The 21,261-nt window shown below is 50.9% G+C and overlaps 9 protein-coding genes across 9 annotated transcripts; 6 read left to right on the top strand and 3 right to left on the bottom strand.

Moving 5' to 3' along the window:
• Positions 1 to 1,514: 1,514 nt before the first annotated feature.
• LDX57_011109 (uncharacterized protein) lies at positions 1,515 to 3,071 on the top strand (the record flags this gene model as incomplete). Its single annotated transcript, XM_046092855.1, has 1 exon — positions 1,515 to 3,071. One exon carries the CDS (start codon positions 1,515 to 1,517, stop codon positions 3,069 to 3,071), a length of 1,557 nt encoding a protein of 518 aa, XP_045948833.1.
• Positions 3,072 to 3,424: 353 nt separating this feature from the next.
• On the bottom strand, positions 3,425 to 4,586 carry LDX57_011108 (mRNA splicing protein PRP18; the record flags this gene model as incomplete). The annotated part of the gene is made up of 2 exons (XM_046092854.1): positions 3,425 to 3,617; positions 3,679 to 4,586. 2 exons carry the CDS (start codon positions 4,584 to 4,586, stop codon positions 3,425 to 3,427), a joined length of 1,101 nt encoding a protein of 366 aa, XP_045948832.1.
• Positions 4,587 to 4,992: 406 nt separating this feature from the next.
• Positions 4,993 to 5,880, top strand: LDX57_011107 (SAP18 family protein; the record flags this gene model as incomplete). The annotated part of the gene is made up of 1 exon (XM_046092853.1): positions 4,993 to 5,880. One exon carries the CDS (start codon positions 4,993 to 4,995, stop codon positions 5,878 to 5,880), a length of 888 nt encoding a protein of 295 aa, XP_045948831.1.
• Positions 5,881 to 6,383: 503 nt separating this feature from the next.
• Positions 6,384 to 6,948, bottom strand: LDX57_011106 (uncharacterized protein; the record flags this gene model as incomplete). The annotated part of the gene is made up of 4 exons (XM_046092852.1): positions 6,384 to 6,437; positions 6,534 to 6,649; positions 6,835 to 6,870; positions 6,930 to 6,948. 4 exons carry the CDS (start codon positions 6,946 to 6,948, stop codon positions 6,384 to 6,386), a joined length of 225 nt encoding a protein of 74 aa, XP_045948830.1.
• A 29-nt stretch (positions 6,949 to 6,977) lies between these two features.
• On the top strand, positions 6,978 to 8,669 carry GTT1 (glutathione S-transferase). Its single transcript, XM_046092851.1, has 3 exons — positions 6,978 to 7,673; positions 7,732 to 8,114; positions 8,207 to 8,669. Exons 1-3 carry the CDS (start codon positions 7,633 to 7,635, stop codon positions 8,554 to 8,556), a joined length of 774 nt encoding a protein of 257 aa, XP_045948829.1. The 5' UTR covers positions 6,978 to 7,632; the 3' UTR covers positions 8,557 to 8,669.
• Positions 8,670 to 9,318: 649 nt separating this feature from the next.
• Positions 9,319 to 10,306, top strand: LDX57_011104 (uncharacterized protein). The gene is made up of 2 exons (XM_046092850.1): positions 9,319 to 9,681; positions 9,764 to 10,306. Exons 1-2 carry the CDS (start codon positions 9,514 to 9,516, stop codon positions 10,040 to 10,042), a joined length of 447 nt encoding a protein of 148 aa, XP_045948828.1. The 5' UTR covers positions 9,319 to 9,513; the 3' UTR covers positions 10,043 to 10,306.
• Positions 10,307 to 10,381: 75 nt separating this feature from the next.
• Positions 10,382 to 11,639, bottom strand: LDX57_011103 (TauD/TfdA dioxygenase family protein; the record flags this gene model as incomplete). Its single annotated transcript, XM_046092849.1, has 4 exons — positions 10,382 to 11,045; positions 11,114 to 11,181; positions 11,249 to 11,323; positions 11,373 to 11,639. 4 exons carry the CDS (start codon positions 11,637 to 11,639, stop codon positions 10,382 to 10,384), a joined length of 1,074 nt encoding a protein of 357 aa, XP_045948827.1.
• Positions 11,640 to 11,907: 268 nt separating this feature from the next.
• LDX57_011102 (uncharacterized protein) lies at positions 11,908 to 12,520 on the top strand (the record flags this gene model as incomplete). Its single annotated transcript, XM_046092848.1, has 1 exon — positions 11,908 to 12,520. Exon 1 carries the CDS (start codon positions 12,287 to 12,289, stop codon positions 12,518 to 12,520), a length of 234 nt encoding a protein of 77 aa, XP_045948826.1. The 5' UTR covers positions 11,908 to 12,286.
• A 3,197-nt stretch (positions 12,521 to 15,717) lies between these two features.
• Positions 15,718 to 16,761, top strand: TR07 (2-hydroxyacid dehydrogenase; the record flags this gene model as incomplete). The annotated part of the gene is made up of 1 exon (XM_046092847.1): positions 15,718 to 16,761. One exon carries the CDS (start codon positions 15,718 to 15,720, stop codon positions 16,759 to 16,761), a length of 1,044 nt encoding a protein of 347 aa, XP_045948825.1.
• Positions 16,762 to 21,261: the final 4,500 nt, after the last annotated feature.

Raw genomic sequence — 21,261 nt, 5'->3', positions numbered from 1 at the left:
GTTTGGTGGCAGTGGCTGCACACTTTTGTCCAATACCTGGCGGGGCGCAATCTCTACAGCTCTTGAAGACTGGGTTGAAGGTTGGAGGTGGTCTTGTGGCGGCAGGCTCAGGCATTGTCTGCGTATACAAGACTTGGGAATATGGTCGTACTATGACAAGTGAGTCCTGAGGCATCATTATCCAGCACTCAGTGGTATTAATAATTTGCAGTGAAGCAATTATGCGCTTCAATTGCAACAGTCCATGCGTCGACTAGAATTTTTCTCCTTCTAGTCAGTGTTGACTTTGCTCATAGTTTAGAGTTTGTGTCGGAGCAGCGAGAGGAATTCGAAAATTTACTGAAAAAGAACTTTAATATCGACACATTGAGTGCAGAAAACGGAAGGGTAGGGGCTTTTCTTCAGAAAGAGGTGGGCGAACTGTCGAAAAGTCTTGTAAGGCTGGAAAGCGAAGTGCGTGATTTTAGAGAATCTTATGCAAAGACTAAGGAGGAAATTCTTCGCTGAGCTACAATCACACAGTAGCATTCTGAGGCTCAAATGAAGCTAACCAGGTCTAAAAGACAACGCTCACGGATCCCTTACTAGGCTACCTATCTTATGACTCTACATGTGTGCTTTTTAAGCACGATTGGTGCCGAGGAATTTGTTATTTTTGAATGGGGTTATTTTGATACATATTAGCTGGTTACAGGGATACAACAGCCACATATAACAGCTCTGCAATATGTCAGACTATCACCATCGTCTGACATCTGCAGGACATCGGTACAATGACATAACTGTGACTCGCCAACTTGTTGACGAGTGAATCGATGGATTAGCTAAGCCGGGACTGATTTGGTTCCCCGCCGCCCGCTTCCAATAATGCCGATGATCTTCCCTTTGTCCATGGTAGTCTTCCTCATGGCAATACGGCAACAGGAATGATGAACAGAGTTTGATCTCTCAAAACCGCCTGGGAAAGTCAATCCTGGATGTCTAGGGAAGCCGTCTGAACTAAAAAGTCCGGGCTCGGATGGATCCCCAGTCACGCAAGTCTCCGAAAACCACCGGCTTTCCCGATCCAACCAAGTTTCTATCGAATTCCCCGCCGGTGCGGGCTCAGAATTTCTTGCTGAGCCGGAGCTGGTTTTGTCAGCGAGCGACGATTTGCGGAATCCTTCACTCCTCCCCTCGCCTCCCCAGACGATCCCATTGTTCTCTCGTCGTTCCCTCATGATTCAGGCTCTCGATGGCCGTCCACATGCACTTCCTTCGTCGGAAGGTCCTTGTCTTGCTCTTCTCCACTCATTGAGCCGTTGGATTGAAGGTCCTCTTCCTATCGCATGTCTCGTACAGAATGCTCCGCGCTGACTGGGCGGACGGAGGCTCAAAAATTGCCTTCAATGGAAACTGACACCATTATCATCGGTATGTCGCCATTCCCTTGGAGATCCGGGGGCCATTCTCTGCCAATGGGCATGTCGTGATAGAACCTAATCTCGATCCTGACAGGGAACGGGCCATCGGCCATGATCCTATCGTTCATCCTGCATGGTCACCTACCCTATTACGCCTCCAATCCTCCCCATCCCGACCCCCTCCTGCATGCCAAGTTGAAAGCGGCCCCGGAACTGCTCGATGCGGATGTAGACGCACTGACCGAACACTTTGCTGCGTCTCGGCTGTCTTATTCGACCCAGGCCCTTCCCGTCAATGTGCTACTCGACACCCTAGTCCGACCTAGCGTCGACGTGGAGGAGCTCGGAAGTACCACCAACATCGAATGGCGACATGTGCCCGAAAAAGCCGTTCCGCACCTGGTCTTCGGAAATACACCACAACCCGGTGGCCAATGGAATGATAATTTGATGCCGGCGAGCTGGGATATCCAGACCCTAAGTTATGCGTCCATGCTGTCCTTGCCCGGCTATTCTTTCGCGGAGCACTACCGCAGAGTTACCGGCAACGACCTTCCGGCGTTCACGCGGCCTAGCCGGCAGGAGACGGTGGATTATTTCCGTGCGTATCCCAAGGTCGTGCAGATTGATGATGTCTTCCGATGCCACGAACGCTTGGATGGTATCTCGAGAACTGCGAACGGCTTCTACATCCGCTCCCATAACATCCACTGTAAGCACCTGGTTCTCGCCAGTGGCATTTTCACCCAGGTTATACAACCCCGTCCGATGCTAGAACCACTGGTGTCGCTGGAACCAACACCTCGGATCCCGCTTCTTGTCATCGGATCGGGCTTCTCCGCCGCGGATGTCATCATCTCGGCACCAAAAGATCAAAAGATCATCCACATCTTTAAATGGGACCCCGAGAATCGGCCGTCCCCCTTGCGCGGCTGCCATCAGCATGCATACCCCGAGTATGCGGGCGTGTACCGTCTGATGAAGCGCGCCGCCGTTGCCCATAGCTCCAGCACGGCGAAGCGTCCTGCCCGGACGAAGCGAACCGTTTCAAGCTCCTTCCTCGGAGACCGTCCCTGGGATCAGGTGTACGACGGCCACCCGAACACCGAAATTATATCTGTCGACGCTCAGAAAGAATCGGCAACGATCACCTTCCGCCAGGACGACGGAACGACATTCACCCGCGTTGTACGCGGCATGGTCTACGCGACCGGTCGCCGCGGAAGCCTGGGGTACCTTGACCCTGCCCTTCTCTCAGAGGTTGTCGGCGTTGATGAAAGGGGTGAAATAAATCCTACCATCTCAAGCCAGACCCTTCGAGGGAAAGTACTTGAGAGCATGGAGGTCGCAAAGGACGTCTTCATCATCGGCAGTTTGACGGGCGACTCCCTCATCCGCTTTTCGCACGGCAGCTGCGTCCAAACCGCAGGGAAGCTGATCGGTGCGTATACCGGGGAGGCCAAGGCCAGGAGCAGACCGGTCACCGCTGCTCGATCGCAGGATTCGCCCTTGAGCGTGATGCACGGTCTAGATGGCCATGATATCTATCCTAGCAATAAGATGGATGTTTGTTTGGAAAAGCACGAGACGCATGACACGATCCCTTCTTTCCGGGATTCGGGCTTCTTTGGAAGTCTTTGGAGGTCTTTTATTGGTATGTGGAAATGATAGAACCTTGCGGTCTGAGACGATATATGAACGTATGCTTGTTTGATAGAAGTTAGCTTGTATTATTGGGGGGGCTTTGATTATGTATATACTTGAACGCATACACGCAGCGAGTGCCAACTGATAACAGCAAGATGGTATGCGGGATTACAACATTGTTAGACAATGCATTTATTCACATTGATTTGATCACTTTGCTCGTTTCCAATCAGTGATAACATAACACATGTATGTCTATCCACCAGTTAAATATACCAGTAGTACGACGTCGAAAATGAATGGGTATAAATCTCATCCTCGTTATTATACAATATAACTATCTCCCATCTTAACAGATCAGACCAGTCCTGCCACTAACCCATGATCTGCAGCTGATCATCCGGGGGCCAGCGAGTCTGCGCAAAGCTCAAGCATCGCTTAATACTCTGCAGATACTTTCGAGTAATCTCATCGCTCAGAATGTGGGCCTGCTGATCACTCTGGTGCAGTTTCTCTCGAGCTGAACGTTCGTGGATACCAACCATGGTTACACCGATGGGCCATGCACTGCGAATTGTTAGCTATGTGTCAGGAACTGGAAGGGGTAAGAGTAAAATATAAGACATACGCTTTTCCAATACTTAGTCGTAAATAGGCATCATTTGCATCGACATATCGCCGCTGCTGAGCCTTGTGGGCGATTTCCACAATGTGTTCCAGCACACCATCATCCAGATCGACCTTCTCGAATTTCCGGAACAGCGGCTTCAAATTATCCCTCGACTGCACCATCGCATTGTAGGCCTGTCGTCCCTGCAGACTCTGCTTCACAGTTGCATCCCGCTTCGCCAGCGCCAATTCCCACTCCTTCAGCACCATATTGAAATACGACGCCAGCTGCCTGAACAGATACTTACGCCCCTCAACATCCTTCGGCAGGGTCGTCGAGATCTTCATCTCCACCTCCGGCACCAACTCCAACGTCGTCGGAATCGGCCCATCCGACAACTTCTGCTGCGGCGCCGACGCCCGCTGCACGACCCGGCGGTACCGACGCAATCGACCCCGATGCGTCTCGCCAAACAAACACACCGGCTCGCCCAGCTCGCGCAACTTCCCAACCAGCTCCTCGTCAGGGATATCCTCTTCCTGCTCACCTAGGGCGCTGTCGTCTTCTTTCTCGCCAGCAGGTGGTAACTCCGGCAAACCCAACCTCTTCCGCCGTTGTCGCTCCTGCTCCGCCTCTTCTTCCTCGCGCCGCTTCCGAGACTCCTCAGCCAGTCGGCGCTTCTTTTCTTCGCGCTGCAGCCGCCGCTCGGCTTCTTCTTCTTCGTGTTTGCGTTTCTGGGTTTGACGTTCTTCGCGCTCGCGTTGGAGTCGCTCTTGTTCTTCTTTGTAGGCGGTTACGCGCGCGGCTTCGATGTCTGCGCGGCGCATGTATTTCTTTTCTGGGGCGGTGGTGGTGGATGAGGTGTCGGCTTTCTTTTCGGGTTTGGCCTTGGAGATTTCTTTGGCCATTAAGGCGGCGAAATCCATGGTGGGTGGTGTGGGATTTGATCACGTTAGTATAGAGATAGGTATTGCCGGTATGGAGTAGAAATGAAATTAATGTAAAAGAGCTGAAGACCAGGTCGGTTGGTCAGAGTGGAATGGATTTGTTAGAGTGGAGAGAGAGGGAAAGAGAAGGAGGTGGAAGTGGAGGCGGAGAAGATCTTCTGCGGCGGCGGAGCTCAGCTCTTCTCTTCCCCGTGACAAAACGACAAGCTTCACCTCCATTCTTCCTGCAACCTCTCCATTGCGCTTCTCCATCCCCTCCACCACTCTCAATTCTCTACCCGCGACAATCCTCCACCTCAAGTCTCAACATCAACACAACAATCAAACACTCACCCATCCACTCACCTCTAAAACACCCGATCATCAAGAAAAAAAATCTTCCAAAATGGCCGCTCGCGATGCGCCCAAACCCCCCAAAATCGACCGCCAATCCACCACCCCCTTCCACCTAAAGCTCTTCTATCGCGTCAACAACTTCCACCCGCTCTCCGACTTCGCCCCTCCCAGCCCCCCACACAACTACAGCGGCCCTCTCAGCGGACCGAACTCGATCCGCTCGCGATCCCCGCCGCCCCAGCAACAACAACAACAAGCTACCAGCAACCTCCCACCGCACCTGCAGATCTACACCTGGCAGTCGTGCACCCTGCGCGAGCTCTCGCAGCTGCTCACGTCCGCGTTACCATCGCTTCTGCCCGACCCGGCCGTCGGCACGAGACTCTGCTTCCGACTCATTTACCCCGACACGAAGGCGGCGGCGAGTATGGGGCCCGATGCGCGCGGGCGCTATCTAAGCAAGGACATGGGGAGTGTGGTCGTGGGGCCGAGGGAGAGTCCGTATCGCGACGAAACGCAGCGACGGCTTGAGGAGGAAGGGAGGGAAGATGAGGCGGAGGACGAGGGCGCGGGCAAGAAGAAGGGTGGACCTGCGGCCCGGGCGCTGCGTCTGCAGGGCCATGATGCCGAAAAGACGTTGCAGGAGATGCGGTTCGTGATTGGCGATTATGTTGATTGTGCGGTGTTGCCGCCGTTGGAGGATGGGTCCGTTGCGCCGCCGTTGACGGTTGGGCGGGGCGCGATGAGCTCGACGGTTGGAGGGGGGATGAGAGCGTTTAGGGAGCCTGGGTTTGGGAGGTCTGGAGGCGGGAGGGGAGGAAGAGGTGATCGTGGGGGTGATCGTGGGATGATGCCCATGGGAGATTGGAAACGGGGAGAGAGGTTACCGGAGGGAGGAGGGGGTCGTGGAGGGAGGCGAGGATGGGCACCGTATTGAGTGGTTGATTGATTGCTTTGGTTGAGCTTTGTCGATTTGCCTACTGTGCTGTATCTTTCTGTCGTTCGCCTTTTGTTTGGTGCCAGTGTTTAAGGGATTGACTAGTTGCATGGAGTTGTGATCCGGAATGGGATACCCGGTTCTTATACATATCAATGAACTTGACATACAGTTCTGCTTCCATCTATTGATATTCTTCCTGAAGACATCAGGTCACTTGACTTACAGGTAGAAAGTAGAACTACAATGCCAGCGTCCAGGACCGAAACACCCTACTCGTCAGTCACGCAAAGCAGACACCCATGCTCGCAGCATAAATCCACAAATGAAGAACAAAAACCAACCCATGCGGTATATTCAATAATAGATACACAACCAGCACCGACAAATCGAAAATTCAGTTCGACGCAGACCCTCCGAGCAAGCAGCTCGATCGACCGAGCCATATCACGCGTCCATCCTCACATTTTCCATCATCTCATCCCAAACCAGCCAAACCCGATTTAATACTCGAGAATAGAATCGCCCCTCCTCTTTCCGCGGAACTCCCATTTGCCCTATTCACAGCAATCAATCAGTTAGCCCATCCAGCCCACAGGTCCATAGTTGCCGGATCTATCTCCGATTCAACGTCCAGTTCGAACAGAACATACCTCCGTCTTGTAGGTAAGGTAGCCCAGGGTTCCGGGGATCAGGGCCATGTAGAGGAACGAGAACCAGGCATGGCGCGGCGTCCAGCGGAAGTACTTGTAGCGGTTTGCGTTGAGTTCTGGCGAGGGAAGACGTCAGTATCAGGGTCGTTGCTCTGGGGTTTCGTCTGTCGGATCCATTTCCTCCGCATCTACATTTATATCTGCAGACTCAATCGAAAATCCAGGAGCAGTCGACCTCAAATCTAAACCCTCCGCCGGAGACGAAACAGAGCGAGACGTGTGAGGGGGAGGAGGGAAGTACCGTAGTATTTCTGAAGGGCCGGATCAAGGATCAAAGCTGCAGGCGGAAAAAATTAGCTCAAGAACCAACTGACTCTCGATCAGGACATCACTCACACTTGCTAGGGCCGGCCATGGTTGCGGTGTTGGGGACGTAACTCGACAGCTAATTGAGCATCGAAACGGCCCTTTGCGCTCGGGCGATGAAGTTCCCCGTGAGGTCACGTGGGATAAAATGCTGAGTCAGCGGTCACTGGATTGGCAATGCTGTGATTGGCTGCAGTCGGGGTATTTCATCGATCCGATTGCAAAAGATTCCTCGACTCTTTCTCTTTTTACATCTATCTTCCCCGTCGAGATGAGATGAAATACGAGCAACACGAGCCATCAGCTGGTTGATGCTGTCCCCTCAGAATGGACCACGACATGAAGATCGGTCTACTCCCACTACAGCCACCACCACCACCACTCAAGCCGGTCTATCGCAAAATTGAGTTAGCGTTGCGAAGGTTCTCGGTAGACCCACCGGTTCAATGACGCAGTGGCCTTTCACAGGCTCAGACATTCTTCTCCGAGGCTGTGGTGCTTGATCTGCCGGCTTTCTCAACACTGGCGCAAAGGACAATTATTCAGATCGGTTGAGCTCGAAGTCTAGAATATAAGCGCGACGATCCCCTGATTGATCCCTTGCTAGAGTCTGGTCTCTATTACCTAGGTATATAAGTAAAGGAGTACTGTACCTTGGATAAACAGCTGGTGGCTACCTGCGAAGTACCTCCAATCACTATTCTATCCCAACAAACAACGCACAATCTTCATCATGGCCGACGCAAACAACGGCGCAAAGATTACTCTCTACTGGTTCGTCTCTCTCCCTCCTTTGCTCCCCCAACTGACCAACTGACCAAAACCCACACAGGCTCGAGAAGTCGCGCTCCCAGCGCATCCTCTGGCTCCTCGAAGAACTCGGCGTCTCATATGAACTCAAGACCTTCAAGCGCGGATCCGACATGCTCGCTCCCCCGGAGCTCAAGAAAATCCACCCGCTTGGCAAATCGCCCGTCATCACCATCGAGACCGAGCACACCGACAAGCCGCTCGTGCTGGCCGAGTCCGGCGCCATCTCCGAGTATCTGTGTGATCACTTCGATAGCGCCGGGAAGTTGGTCCCGAAGCGCTACGCCGAGGGGAAGGAGGGCCAGGTCGGTGGGGAGAGCGAGGAGTGGATGCGATTCCGGTATTTCATGCATTATGCGGAGGGCACGTTGATGCCGTTTTTGGTGTTTAAGTTGGTTATGGATAGTATGTTTCCCCCTATCATTCATTGTTATGTTGAGGATGTGGTCGGAATCAATGCTACGTTTCATACAGACACTAACCTCCGTCTCATATAGCCGTCAAAAATGCCCCCGGCATGCCCTTCTTCATTAAGCCCATCCCGCGCCTGGTCGCGTCCAAAGTCGAAGAGATGTTCGTGCTGCCCAACGTCAACGCCAACTTCACCTTCCTGGAAGAGCGACTGAAGACCGCGCCGGACGGCGGTCCCTTCCTCTGCGGAAAGCAGCTCACGGCCGCCGACATCATGATGAGTTTCCCAGTCATCGCGGCCGCCAGCCGAGTGCCTTTGAAGGAGCAGTACCCGAAGTTGCAGGAGTACGTGGACCGGTTGCAGCAGGAAGAGGGGTATAAGAAGGCGGTTGCGAAGGTGGTGGAGGTGGATGGGAAGTTTGATGCTTCGTTGTGAGGATAGGACTAGTTGGTTGGTGATGCTTGTGATATAATGTGTTATGTTTTGTTGTAATGTTTTCTTTCTATCTTATTAGTCGTGCCTAATATTCAGGATACTCCAGAGCTATGTCTATCTTTTGGTTCTTTGTACAGAGCTTGTTGTTGGATTGTGTTGTTTCACTCATTTGGCTGGATACCCTTCCTAAGCCTCTGCCAACCCTAATTCAGTCTTCACCCTATCTCATTTATATTAGCCCGCGCAAGTCTACCGTAACATTAATGAAGCTATTACAAATTGCTTGATTCCAAAAGAACACACAATCTTGATACTACTCACAGCCCTCTTCTGCAGTATCTTAGATGCAGTCTTGAGAACGACCTGACTGCTGACATCTCTTTACTTAACGCTGTACTCTTATTCTATTGATCATTGATCTTCGTCAATTGCATATCCGAGGATATCACGCAAGCTTTTTGAATGCGAATGCATCCAAGTCGTGATGTTGCTGGATTTCCGATCTGTTCTTCGTGTTAAGACGAGTTCCTGCTAAGCAACGAGCGGGCTGACAAGAGATACATCTTCTTCTGGTTGCTCAGTGCCTAGGATGCCCTCATCATGGACTGGGATGCCTGTAGGCGGCTACGGCGGTCTCTCTAGAAAAGCAAAACCGAACCAATATGTATATAATCTTTCATTGGCTTTGTAGAGCTGGCGATATACCTAATGCCAAGTCTTACACTGCCTAGTCAGCCTCGTGCAGTGCAGATGCTATAGGACAGATCCTATACCACCCTTAGCCTCGTCGTTCGTATTCATACGGAGCTGAAAAGAGACTCTATTATAGAAGAGGAGGGAGGAACTGAGATATATAAAAGGGGCCGTTCCTCCTGCAAGTCTGATCTTCATTCTCCGCAACAACCCTCTTATCAACCACATTCTACCTATCCCATAAGAACATCGTTAAACCAAATCATGAGTCGAGAACAGATCATCCCAAGCAAGGAACCCCGCACAGACGCCCTTGCCTTTGTAACCAGCAACGGTCGACATACCCTCAAAGTAGACAAGTTTCTTGAGGCCAGCCGACCCGGCGGTGGTAACCCGCAAAACTCCTACGTGACGCACTATCCCACGCCCAGTGTATGAACCCTCCCACATATTCATGAACCCCCAACCTTCCCTATCAACCTACTCGCCTTCTAACCACTCCCTCTCAAACTAGGGCGATGTCAAATACGCTCCCGCCTTCAAGGGCATCACAGGCCACGTCATCGAGACCGGCCAATCATTCACCATCCGCGACGACTACGACTTCGCGAATCCCTCTTCCAAAGGGAAGGGGTATCATGTGAATGCGCAGCTGGGCAAGGTGACGAAGGCGTTTACCGGACAGAATACCGAGATGGATTATTATCATCGCATTCATATGACGGGCGAGAGGGTTTATTTTGATGGGGTGCAGGAGGCTGCGAGTTGGTATACGCAGGGTTATTCGCGCTGATTCGTTTCTATAGAGATGGGAATTAGTTGTATGTATTCGACTACAAGGCTGCGTTTGATGGGTTTTGAGCGTCAGGCCGCGCATATTCAGGATTTTCGCCTTTTGCAATAAACAGGAAGAGAAACAGGAAGAAAGGACAGAATGTACAGGCAGAGAAGGCCGGTATAGGGGAGATGGGGACCTCTTTTTCTTCTATCTTATGTTGGTCTTTATCATGTCTAATTAACATCTTGATGAATAATTATGATGCTGTTCCTATTGGCGACACGCTTACTTATACTTGCCTTTTGTCAGTTTAACATTTGCGCTTGATCCTTCTCTTCTTACTAGGGGTATAGCCTAACCTACAGGCTGCGGTTGACTCCCATACGGAATAATTCTCACCATATGCCTTCTCTCGCCATCAATGAAATCCGGAACCGCCGAATGCGCCGCAGTTCTCTGTCCAAGGCACTCAATTAGCATCATCCCAACCTCCAGCATCCTTAACCCAAAACTAACAGGCAAGGGAAAGCATACCTGATCCCAAACCACCACCGTCCCCTTCTCCCACGACACGCGACACGTAAAATCCAACGACCGTATATGCTCATGCAAGAACCCCAACAACATCTCCGACTCACTCGGCTTATACCCCACCACCTGGCGCGCAATCGTCGGGTTCACGAACAGCACCGGCTCCCGCGTCACCGGATGCGCAATCGCCAGCGGATGTTCCGTCTTGACAGCCTCTTTCAGCGCGCGCTCTTGTCCGATCCGCGCGACCTCGCCGACGCTGGCGCTCGTGTGTAGCAGCTTTAAGCGGTGGAGACCTTCTCGAAAGGATGGTGAGAGGGCTTGGTAGGCCCAGGTGAGAGAGGTGAAGGCTGTGTCGCCACCTCCGGAGGCGGGGGGCTCGAGGACCCAGAAGAAGGTCGTGCCGGGCGTGTTGGGTGTGAATGTTTGGTCGATGTGCCAGAGGTCGTAGTTTGTTCGGGGGCCGAGGAGATCGCGGAGGGTTCCTCTTTGTATACATGTGTGGGCTTGAGGGATGATATAGATTATGGTGAGGGGGGAGGGGGAGGGACGTACACTTTCTCGTCGGCGTATACTACTTGGAATTCGGGGCCTGTGCCTTGGGGATAGCCCATTGTTGGATGCTGGTGTCATGGGTGTGAGTATGAAAATGTGCCCTGTACAGTATATTGGCTTTAGTTCTGCGCGCACCTTATGGAGTGGACCGAAATGTGTCGCAATCTCTTTCTGTCTTTGGGGACCAATGTCGGCAAAGTCTTGGTCTCTCTGAAGCTGTTAGTACAAAATTATCCTTGTTAAACGGCGAAATACTCACAAATACAAGCACGCCTCGCTGAGCGGCCAACAATGCCACCTGATCTAGACCATCTGGCGACAACTGACTCAATTGGAGATCCCGAATCTCAGTGCCAATCCGAGGCGTGATATTCTTCAACTTCGACTTCGCCGTCTTAATCTCAGGTAGCTCAGGATCCGCGCGCAACCCCGGCTCGTCGACTTTGAACGGGGCGAGATCCAGTGTCGGCGTGAAACCCTCCGGCCTGACAGGTAGATATTCAGGATAGAGCGGTTGCGTGGTCATGATGTCCCTTCCAAAGATCTCCAAATAATGATATCGACTTCGCGATCATCCAGATCACCCCCACATGGCATGCGGGAGACTTTATAACGGTCCATTCTACTAACGCTGCGGGCGGGCGGGCCACCGTCATCGGCTCATCGCAGCCAAGAAAGGCGTCAGCGTCTGCCAGTGATGAAGTGCATCTCGACCCTCTTGCGCTGCACATCCAGCCAAAAAAGTAATTTTGATCGGGCGGATTCCGATGGTCGCACAACACGCTGCAGTGTTACCCATGTTAGCGTCGGATTGGACTGTTGATGCTTCAGAGGACGGGTCGAGAATTGTAGAAAGATCAACCACACGGAGCACGTCATAGAGGCGACAGATTTCCAACCATCATGCTGTTATTTGACCGTATATATTCTAGGATGGATCGCCTTGATGGCTTGATCGGTCTATCGTTGTCGTTTCTTGTATGTTCGGGGGAAGATGGACTCGGACTCGGATCGATATACGCGGCCGTCCGCCGCGAAATACAATGTCTTTTCGAGGATCTTTAAGGATCCGCACCGCGTGCTGGTGCTCAAGTTGGATTGTCTGTTACTTGTGTGGATGTTTGTGGCCGGTCTGACCAAAGTAAGAGACTTCGGACCTTGCATTTCTTGTGCATGCAGGTACTGACCATCCAGGATATGGATCAATCAGCGACAACGCAAGCATACGTCTCTGGGATGCAAGAGTCGCTCAGCCTGTACGGCAACGAGCTGGTCGAGTTCACCACGTACTTTTCAATCGGATATGCTCTGGCCATTGTTCCGTCGCAAATGATCCAGACGTTGATTCGGCCGTCGCTCGTTCTGCCGGTGTGCGAAATCATCTGGGGATGTCTGACTCTTGCGTAGGTTGCCCGAGCGTCTATATATGGTCTATGATTCGAGAGCACTGACTTGGTACTAGAACCTATGCAGCGAAGAATGCACAAGCAGTATATGCTATTCGGTTCTTCCTGGGCATTTTCGAATCGGTAGGTGACCTCGACATGAATATCACGCCCGCGCTGACTTTTTAGACCTCCTGGCCCGGGATTGTCAGTCTTATATTCAACTGGTGTGAGTACTGTTAGCATCCGCATGGAACTCCGTACTGATTATTCCAGATACGCCACCGGAATTGGGAATGAGACTCGCTATTTTCGGAGTCAGCGGACAGGCCGGCAGTATGTTCCTGGGCATCCTGCAAGCTGCTCTTTACAAGAACTTGAATGGTGTCGCGGGACTGCAGGTAAGACTGGAAGCCACAGATGCCGTAGTAAGCTAATCGGATTAGGGATGGCAATGGCTGTTCATAGTCAGGTAGTTTCCCTCCGTCTCGCCGTCAAACCATACTAACCACGACTGCAGCGGCTGTATCACCATATTCTGGGGCCTTCTCGGTCTTCTCATCATTCCCGACTCACCTTCAATCACACGAGCCGTGTGGCTGACCCATGCAGAGCGTCGCCTTTCGCTCAAGCGCATGGAGGAGTATAAGACCGAGACATCCAAACTGATCGACTATCGGCGGTTGTTCAGAAAAGCGAAGCAGATCACACTGAGTCCCGTGGCTTGGATGTACATCGCCGCCTACTTGCAATTTGCCTGGAGTCAAAGGTCGAATTCTTATTTTCTCTTGTATCTGAAAGTAAGTCTGCTGCGCGTTTTGTGGGATGTGGCTGACATCTCTAGGGACTCACTCGCGCCGATGGCCAGCCGCTTTACAGCACTTACACTGTCAATTTGATCCCACTCGGGGGCTACGCTATCTCCATTGTCAGCACGGTGGCCTTGAACGCGCTCAGTGACTGGAAGAATTGGCGTGTTCAGGTTTCAATCGGACCTGCGGTATGTTCTTTCCTCTATCAGGTCTGGCAGATGCTAACTCAGCTGGATAGATTCTGCAAATCATTGCCTGTGCGGTTCTATCAGCGTGGCCCAGCTCGACACCTACCATCATGACCTTTTACTTTTTGACCTTTGCAACTGCTGCTTGGGGGTATGTCGTCTTTCATCCTCTAAATGCACAACTGACTCGGGTCTAGATATGCTCTTCTCGCCTGGATCGGGGAGATTCTCAGGAAAGAGCCCGAAGCGCGCTCTCTTCTCGTCGGTGCATCTGTAACCTTAGTTTGTATGGCAGCCGACCTGTCTACATGCGAGACAATATCTCGGCTTACAGCTAACACCCGCCAGATATCGGACACGCCACCATCCCTCTCCGCGCGTGGCGAACCTCCGACAGTCCCCGGTACCCTATTGGGTTTCCATTAGCGACAGCATTCGCCGCAGGCAGCATCATATCAATTCTCGGTATTTACTTTTACGTGAAAAAGTACGTGTCCCCTTCTTTTTGTGCTCCGTACTCAGCGCTAACAATGCCTCCAGAAACCCTGATTTACTGGAGTATGGCCTCGAGAAGACTGCGCGATCCGAATCCGAATCTTCTAGTCTCCATGAAACCGAACGTCCGGGGAGTGTCAGGAAACCCAACCCGTCGAGTAACGTAGCGGAGTTGTGATTGGTTATTTGTCTTTTCTAGGCAGGATAAGTGGTTGTCTAGTTGGGATAATGCTGAAATAGACGAGTTGATCCTGCAGGATGGGATCCGCCATCCATCTTTCTTAGGCCTCCTACTGTATGGAGTTAGACTTGTAAATTTGATAACAGGCTCTCTAGTGATGTGGATGACTAGTCTTTGTCCAGCCATTTTGGCCTTAGTGATACTATTTTCCTGGGTATTTGGGGAAGAAGCTTACCGACAGAGCCGCGGGATGCATTGCTCTGAGCTTCTTCGGTGGAATCCTACAGATCCTGAACAATGAATGGTGCTACCTGCTTAAGATCATAGTATAAAACAGTAATCCACTGCCTATCTGCTTATTCTTAGCCAGGTTCAAGAATTCACCAAATCCCTCACCACCTTAAATCAACCCACCCTAATCATCATCATCACCACCGCCTAAAAAACGAAATGCCATCCACCATCCTCCCCTCAACCGAACATGGCTTCCTTCCATACTACCTTCTCCTGGTATTTCTCCTTCCATTCCCCCAACATCCAAAGACTACAGGCCAACCCACCCAACAACCCCTATACTACACACCCTTGAACCCCAATTCCCACCGCAAGGCTAACCCAACTGTGAAACCAAACAGATCTCCCTAACCGGCCTAACGCACACCCTCGTCACATACCTCCACCCCCGCGCCTCCCTCCGCCAATTCTCCGGCCCCCTTGCCCCGCCCAAAACGGCCCTCCTCGCACACGTCTACGGCATCAAAAACGTCTACAGCTGTTCGATCCGGCTCGCTGCCGCGTATCATATCACGAATGGGCCGCTTTATGATCTTGCGGCGTTGACGTTCGTCGGCGTGTTGGTGCTGTTTGGGAGTGAGTTGTTGGTTTGGAGGACGGTTAGGTTGAAGGAGGGGGTTTTTCCGTTTGTTACGGCGGGGGTTGGGGTGGTTTGGATGGGAATGGCTAGAGGATATTATATTGCTTGAGTTTTACTTTTAATCGTGGACGTGCTATTTATAGTAGAATTTTTGATGGAGGGATGGGGGAGAGGCTGGATGGGTGGGTGAGAGTGGTGAATATCTTGTTTATTCCTTCATGCGCTTGAGGAGCAGTTCCGAGTAGCTATTGTGGTTTAATGCCAGATGATAGAATTCGAAATAAGGTTCTTCTGTTGGTTGGAAATGCGTGGAGAATGTTATCTGGATGAGTAGATGCGATGACATTTGACGGATATATATCCACCAGTAGTTACTAGCTACAAAGGCAGATTGAGAGAGCATAGTGTGCACGACTGGTATTAAACAGTAATAAATATATTATTATCATAGTAAAGAACGTTCATACGGGGAAACAAACCCAGAGCCAAGCCGCCCAGCATCCCCGGATGCGACGATGGTCTGATGTCTGACGTCCGATCCCCTACGTCATCCAACCCGACAGTATACTTATACCACAAAGTCGACGACTCACCTTTTCAGATATCTACACTCACCCACGAACTCATCCATCCTAATCCCCCCCCCCCCTCCCAAATCCAACATCCAAAATGAAACTCGCCGTCTTCAGCGCCAAATCCTACGACAAACAATACCTCACCTCAACCCTGCAAACGCACCACCCCTCCCTCTGCGACATAACCTACCACTCCTTCGCTCTGTCCAGCGAAACCGTCTCCCTCGCCTACGGCAGCACCGCCGTCTGCGTCTTCGTCAACGACATCCTTACCGCGCCCGTGCTCAAAAGCCTCCACGCCCACGGCACCCGCGCCATCCTCCTCCGTTGCGCCGGCTACAACAACGTCGACCTCCAAGCCGCCGAAGAGCTCGGCCTCTTCGTCGCAAACGTCCCCTCGTATTCCCCCGAAGCGGTGGCCGAGTTCGCCGTCGCCCTGATCCAGACGCTGAATCGGAAGACGCACCGCGCGTACAACCGCGTCCGGGAGGGCAATTTCAACCTGGAGGGGTTCCTGGGCCATACGCTGCACGGGAAGACGGTGGGGGTGGTCGGCGTGGGGCGGATTGGGATGGCGCTGGCGAGGATCTTTAATGGGTTTGGATGTCGGTTGCTGGCGTATGATCCGTTTGGGGGGGACGAGTTCACACAATACGGTGCTTTTGTGGAGCTGGACGAGTTGTTGCGCGAGAGCCATATTGTCAGTTTACATTGTCCGTTGACGGAGAGTACGCGGCATCTTCTTGGGGGGGAGAATCTGGCGAAGATGAAGCAGGGGGCGTTGTTGGTGAATACGTCGCGCGGGGGGCTGATCGATACGAAAGCGGCGATTGGGGCGTTGAAGAGAGGTCAGTTGGGTGGGTTGGCGTTGGATGTGTATGAGGAGGAAGGGGGGCTGTTTTATAATGACCACTCCGGGGAGATCATCCATGATGATACGTTGATGCGGTTGATGACGTTTCCGAATGTGTTGGTGTGTGGGCATCAGGCGTTCTTTACGGAGGAGGCGCTGGGTGAGATTGCGGGCGTGACGTTGGCGAATTTGTTGGATTTCAAGGAGAAGAGGACGTGTAAGAATTCGTTGGTGAGGGAGGGCCATTTGTTGGTGTCGAGGGATGAGGAGCCGGTGCGGTTGTAGGGTGGGTGGACACCGTATGGCATCTATGTCAGAGTTTCCGCTGGATATGCAATCAATATGAATTTACGAACTGGGTTCAATACAAAATCGTAGACAAGCGATGGAGCAAGTGTCCTGGATCCTATTATCGCTATAAGACTAGTCTGTTAGGGCTCCGTCCGGAGTAGTACATGATATTAGATCCGGATATACTTCTGAGGTTATATAAAGTGCTAGTTGAGTAGTGCAGTAGCCTTAGTGATGAAATGACATGTAAGGATATTTGAATCGGCTGGTTAAATCATAGCGATAGCTACTATGCAACCTAGAGGTCTCATAAAAGGTATCTATAACCGTCATCGAATCAAGATCAAGTGACGAGAACCATGTACTCGTTAACCTACACCTCAAGCATCTACGACACTACACACATAACTATAAACACCGAATTCAGACAAAGAAACACAGTACGGATGAATAAACAATCAATAAATGCTACCGAACCTTAATCTAGTCCAACCAGCCACCCAAACAACACCATAACTCCACCGAAACACCAAACTACCCATCCAGAAAAAGCAAAGAAAACACCAGGCCACTACCCCAGCAACGCAACCGCCCAGCTGCCCCATCGTTCTTCTCCTCTCCTCCCCCTCACATTTACAAAGTACGGGTTAAATCCCACACATGACATGGCCATGGATCTGATCTGGCCCTGACCCTGCTGCACCAAGGACACTTACCTTTCGGCACCAACAAACCAACCAACCAGACATCTCCTATACATAAAAGTCGACCTGTCACTGTTTGCTACCTGTCACATTGCAATCTACATGCAGAGCCAAGTAGGGCTAGTTACTGTACATCAACATGACACGGCCATCTGCATGTGGCGACAAATCGGGAGCGAAGCCGCACGCCAGCAACCGGGCACTGGATGTTTGCTGGATACGATCACATTCACACCAATTGATACATACCGGGTAGGCAGGTAGATATCACCTGCAGATCTAGATGTTTGAGGATCTGCGGACAGAAGTACGAGATGACATGACATGCTGCGGGTTGGGGATGCGACATGCATATCTACAGTAGTATATGTATGTGACGATGTGGTTATGCAGGTGCTCAGGGGCTCTAGGGTGTTTGTCTTGTGGTTACTGATCGGTTGCTTTAAATAACTATGTATACGATGGTGTGGATTTGATATGACCTAGATGCATTTCTATAGTGCAGGGTAGTTCCTACATTTGAGGCTGAGTTGAGTTGAAATTGATGGGTATTAGGTGTAATTTGCCCGTTAATGGATCACTGACTCGATTCTGTGTAGACTGTAGATAGATCGTTGGATGTATATATAATGTAGTCTGTATGTAAGTTTTTAATTCTATGAATTGATATCTATCTGTAGCATGTAGATAAATATTGCAGGCGGCTTATCACTGCATATATTGCAAATAAACACAATAGACCTATCCTATCTGGTACAGTAAGATAAAGAAAACACCCCGACGGAAGCGCATCCGAGTCCGACAAACACCAACTGACTCCGAGAGAAACTTCCCTCCGTGCAGAAACCGAAAAGGAGATGAAACATCCCGAATATTCGATTCCCCGAGGAGAAACAGCGAGGCCACCTACTCCGTAACAGACTACGGAGTAAGTGGTTTAATCTCGGGAGCCAGACCTCGGGCAGAAGTTGAACCCAGCAAAGTAAAGCATCGTGTGCACCACCCCAAACAAACAATGATCAGCAGTCACCGAGCCGAGCTGCCGGTGCTGCTGGCTTGCACTGTACGGAGTACTGAGGATCACGAAAGCAACGCTGTAGTCCAACGGAGTCCCCCGTACATCAGTGGACCTTACAGAGAAAGAACAAGCAGCTTAGCCAAAATGCCAAAGACCAAACAAAAACAAACCCTCCACAAACAATCTCCCCAAAACGATAATAATAAACCACCCTTGTCCACTTTGTTGCAAACTTGCCAGCCACTCAGATTTCCCGCGCGTCCCACCGCCACCTGACAAGCCATCAAGTGGGTGGCTGCAGGTGGTGAGCCATGGTTCGAAACGGTGGCCCCGTCAAATAGTCTAATTTACCCGGGACTCGTCGGCTAGAGGTCGAAGAAAATTGGCCACTGGGGACTGGGGACTTGGAGATGGAAAATGGAGACGCTGACCGACAGACACGGCAGAGAATCGCTAACAAAAATAACATAACAATAATAATGGAAAGGGACTACTACTCTAGTACTCCGTAAACTAAACCCTACCAGGTCGAGACTACATCCCGCTGCAGGGACTAGGGTGTCGCTTGAAACTCGGTACGGGATTCTCTAGTGTTGTTCTGTAGGTGAACTTCCGTTTCCCAATAATTTGCCTTTCGGGCAGGCTTCGTGGCCTCTTCTGCGGGATTTCTCGTTTGGGATGGATCTACGATGTCTTCCCTGTTGGGCTGGACGGTGTGAACTGTGACCCGTGGTTGAGGATAGGGATTATTGTTTGCTTCGTGACTGGTTGGTTTGGTCTTGGCTTGAGTTGATTTTCTGCTGGGTTTGTTTTTCTTGGCCTCTAGCAGTTCTAACTAGGTATTACTAGTTGTTCTTGGTGTAGTCCGTAGGTCCAGGGAATGGGAATGTTATCGTGATAACTTTGGTGTTATCGATAGTCTTTATCGATAGGCGGTTACTCGATGCTATCGAGTATCGACTATCGGCTGCATATGTGTCTGTATATGATATGCGTTATCACCTCGTATCATATCATAACACCGGTCAACTATGTACAGAGACTCAGACAAACAACGGAATATATCCCGACAATACGTCAAATCGCTCTGCTTACCCGTATTAATTCAAGTCAAGTATGTGCACCGTAGTGCATCCATCGTATTCCGTGAAACCCCCGACGATAGGAGACATGATTATTGCATCAGCCCGGCCAGGTCCCAAGCAAGCTGTGCACCCATCGGCTCGTATCCCGGGCGTCAATCCGATGCAGACGCAGGACCAGATGTGTGATGATATCAAGACTACGCAGTACGACCACGTATTCTTTATTAGTTTGAACTTAGACTTAAATTTAGAATTTACTAGGTACTGTGTATGTACAGTTGACTCCAACTTTTGAAGTCAAAGTCAATTCCAAACAATCAAATTCTAATAGGAATTCTAATTCTATGTGAATGTTAATTTAATCTTCGTCTTGCTGTCATCTCGTTCTACTCCCCTCTCGTGTCTGGATGGCGATGCATCCGGTCCTGATCCTTCCGTCCGCCCGACCGGTCTACCTCCCGACCCACCTGTTGCCCAGCAAGTGGAAATGATAATGTGGCTGTAATTGTATCTGCAGAGCTCCAGGGGTTGTAAGTTGTAACTTGTGAGACCGGAGAGTTGCGACGAAACCCAGTCTCCAGGAGTCCAGTCTTCGTAACTCTTCTCCAACTCTTACCTCCGTAGATTGATTCATGTTCAAGATGGTGACACGTTCATCGCTCACTTTTTCAGATGTTTCCGATACGTTTAGGAGTTCTGCAACGTTGGATTCAGAATTGTCGATCGCGTTTTACTCCGTCTGCTTCCGATACATAACATACTTCCTGGAAGATTCTCGGGCTGTCTGTCTCATCTTACCTACGGAGTAACTTTAACTTTCTGGTACATATACCGTAGGTGACTGAACCTAGGTTTAGGTCAATCCGATTGATTCACTGGTCGAGAAAGGAGAGATCTCCCAGCTAGGATCTGAATCTGATACCGTCGCAGAAGCGAGAAGTACCTAGTAGCACTAACTACTGTGTAGCTAGTATCCGTAGGTGTAGGCAAGAACGCAAGTAGAAAGCAGGGGCCGGACTGCAGTCCCCGAGCTGGAACGAAGTGCATGCGATCGGGGTTTGATTTTCCATAGTTAAGATTATCCGGACTCCTAGATTGATTTCACCACGGAGACGGACGACGGCCGAGGATGGAATACAAGCGACATCTACTCCGTACAGCTAACTTAGCGACAGTAGCGTGTTCGCTCCGTTGTTGGAATTGAATTAATCCATGTCAATAGTGAACAATACTAAAGACTGAAAACGTAAATGAATTGAACCTCTGGTGCGTAGTTTAAATTTGCCCAGCGCGCTAACCAATAAACAGAAACAGATCCTGAGATCCTGATCCCTATCAATGTAACCCTGCTCCATAGCCATAGTCCATCCAGGCAACATTGCTTATCAAGATTCGCCCTGGCGCGCTGGTCTGGACTCTGGACCCGGCGCGGTGGTGGCCAGGATTTCATGTACGCCGTCGGTAGGTACCAGACTACTACTAGGTAGACGGCGGATGTCTTACACGAACGACCAACCGCGGTCCAGGGAGATCATTTAGACTATTGTTCGCTGGAAGCTTCGCGGATGGAGTTGATGGTCAGTGGAAAATGGCGCGTGCTGATTTGCCTGTTGGGGTACTGGGTAGACCGTAAGGAAAGTCGGTGGTTGGTGGCTTTTTTTTTTTATTTAGAAGATTATGGACCAGC

Source organism: Aspergillus melleus (assembly GCF_016097325.1).
Source record: "Aspergillus melleus strain CBS 546.65 chromosome Unknown contig7, whole genome shotgun sequence".
Classification (NCBI taxonomy): domain Eukaryota; kingdom Fungi; phylum Ascomycota; class Eurotiomycetes; order Eurotiales; family Aspergillaceae; genus Aspergillus; species Aspergillus melleus.
The sequence above is the reverse complement of the archived record's forward strand: the minus strand, read 5'-3'. Positions and strand labels throughout refer to the sequence as shown.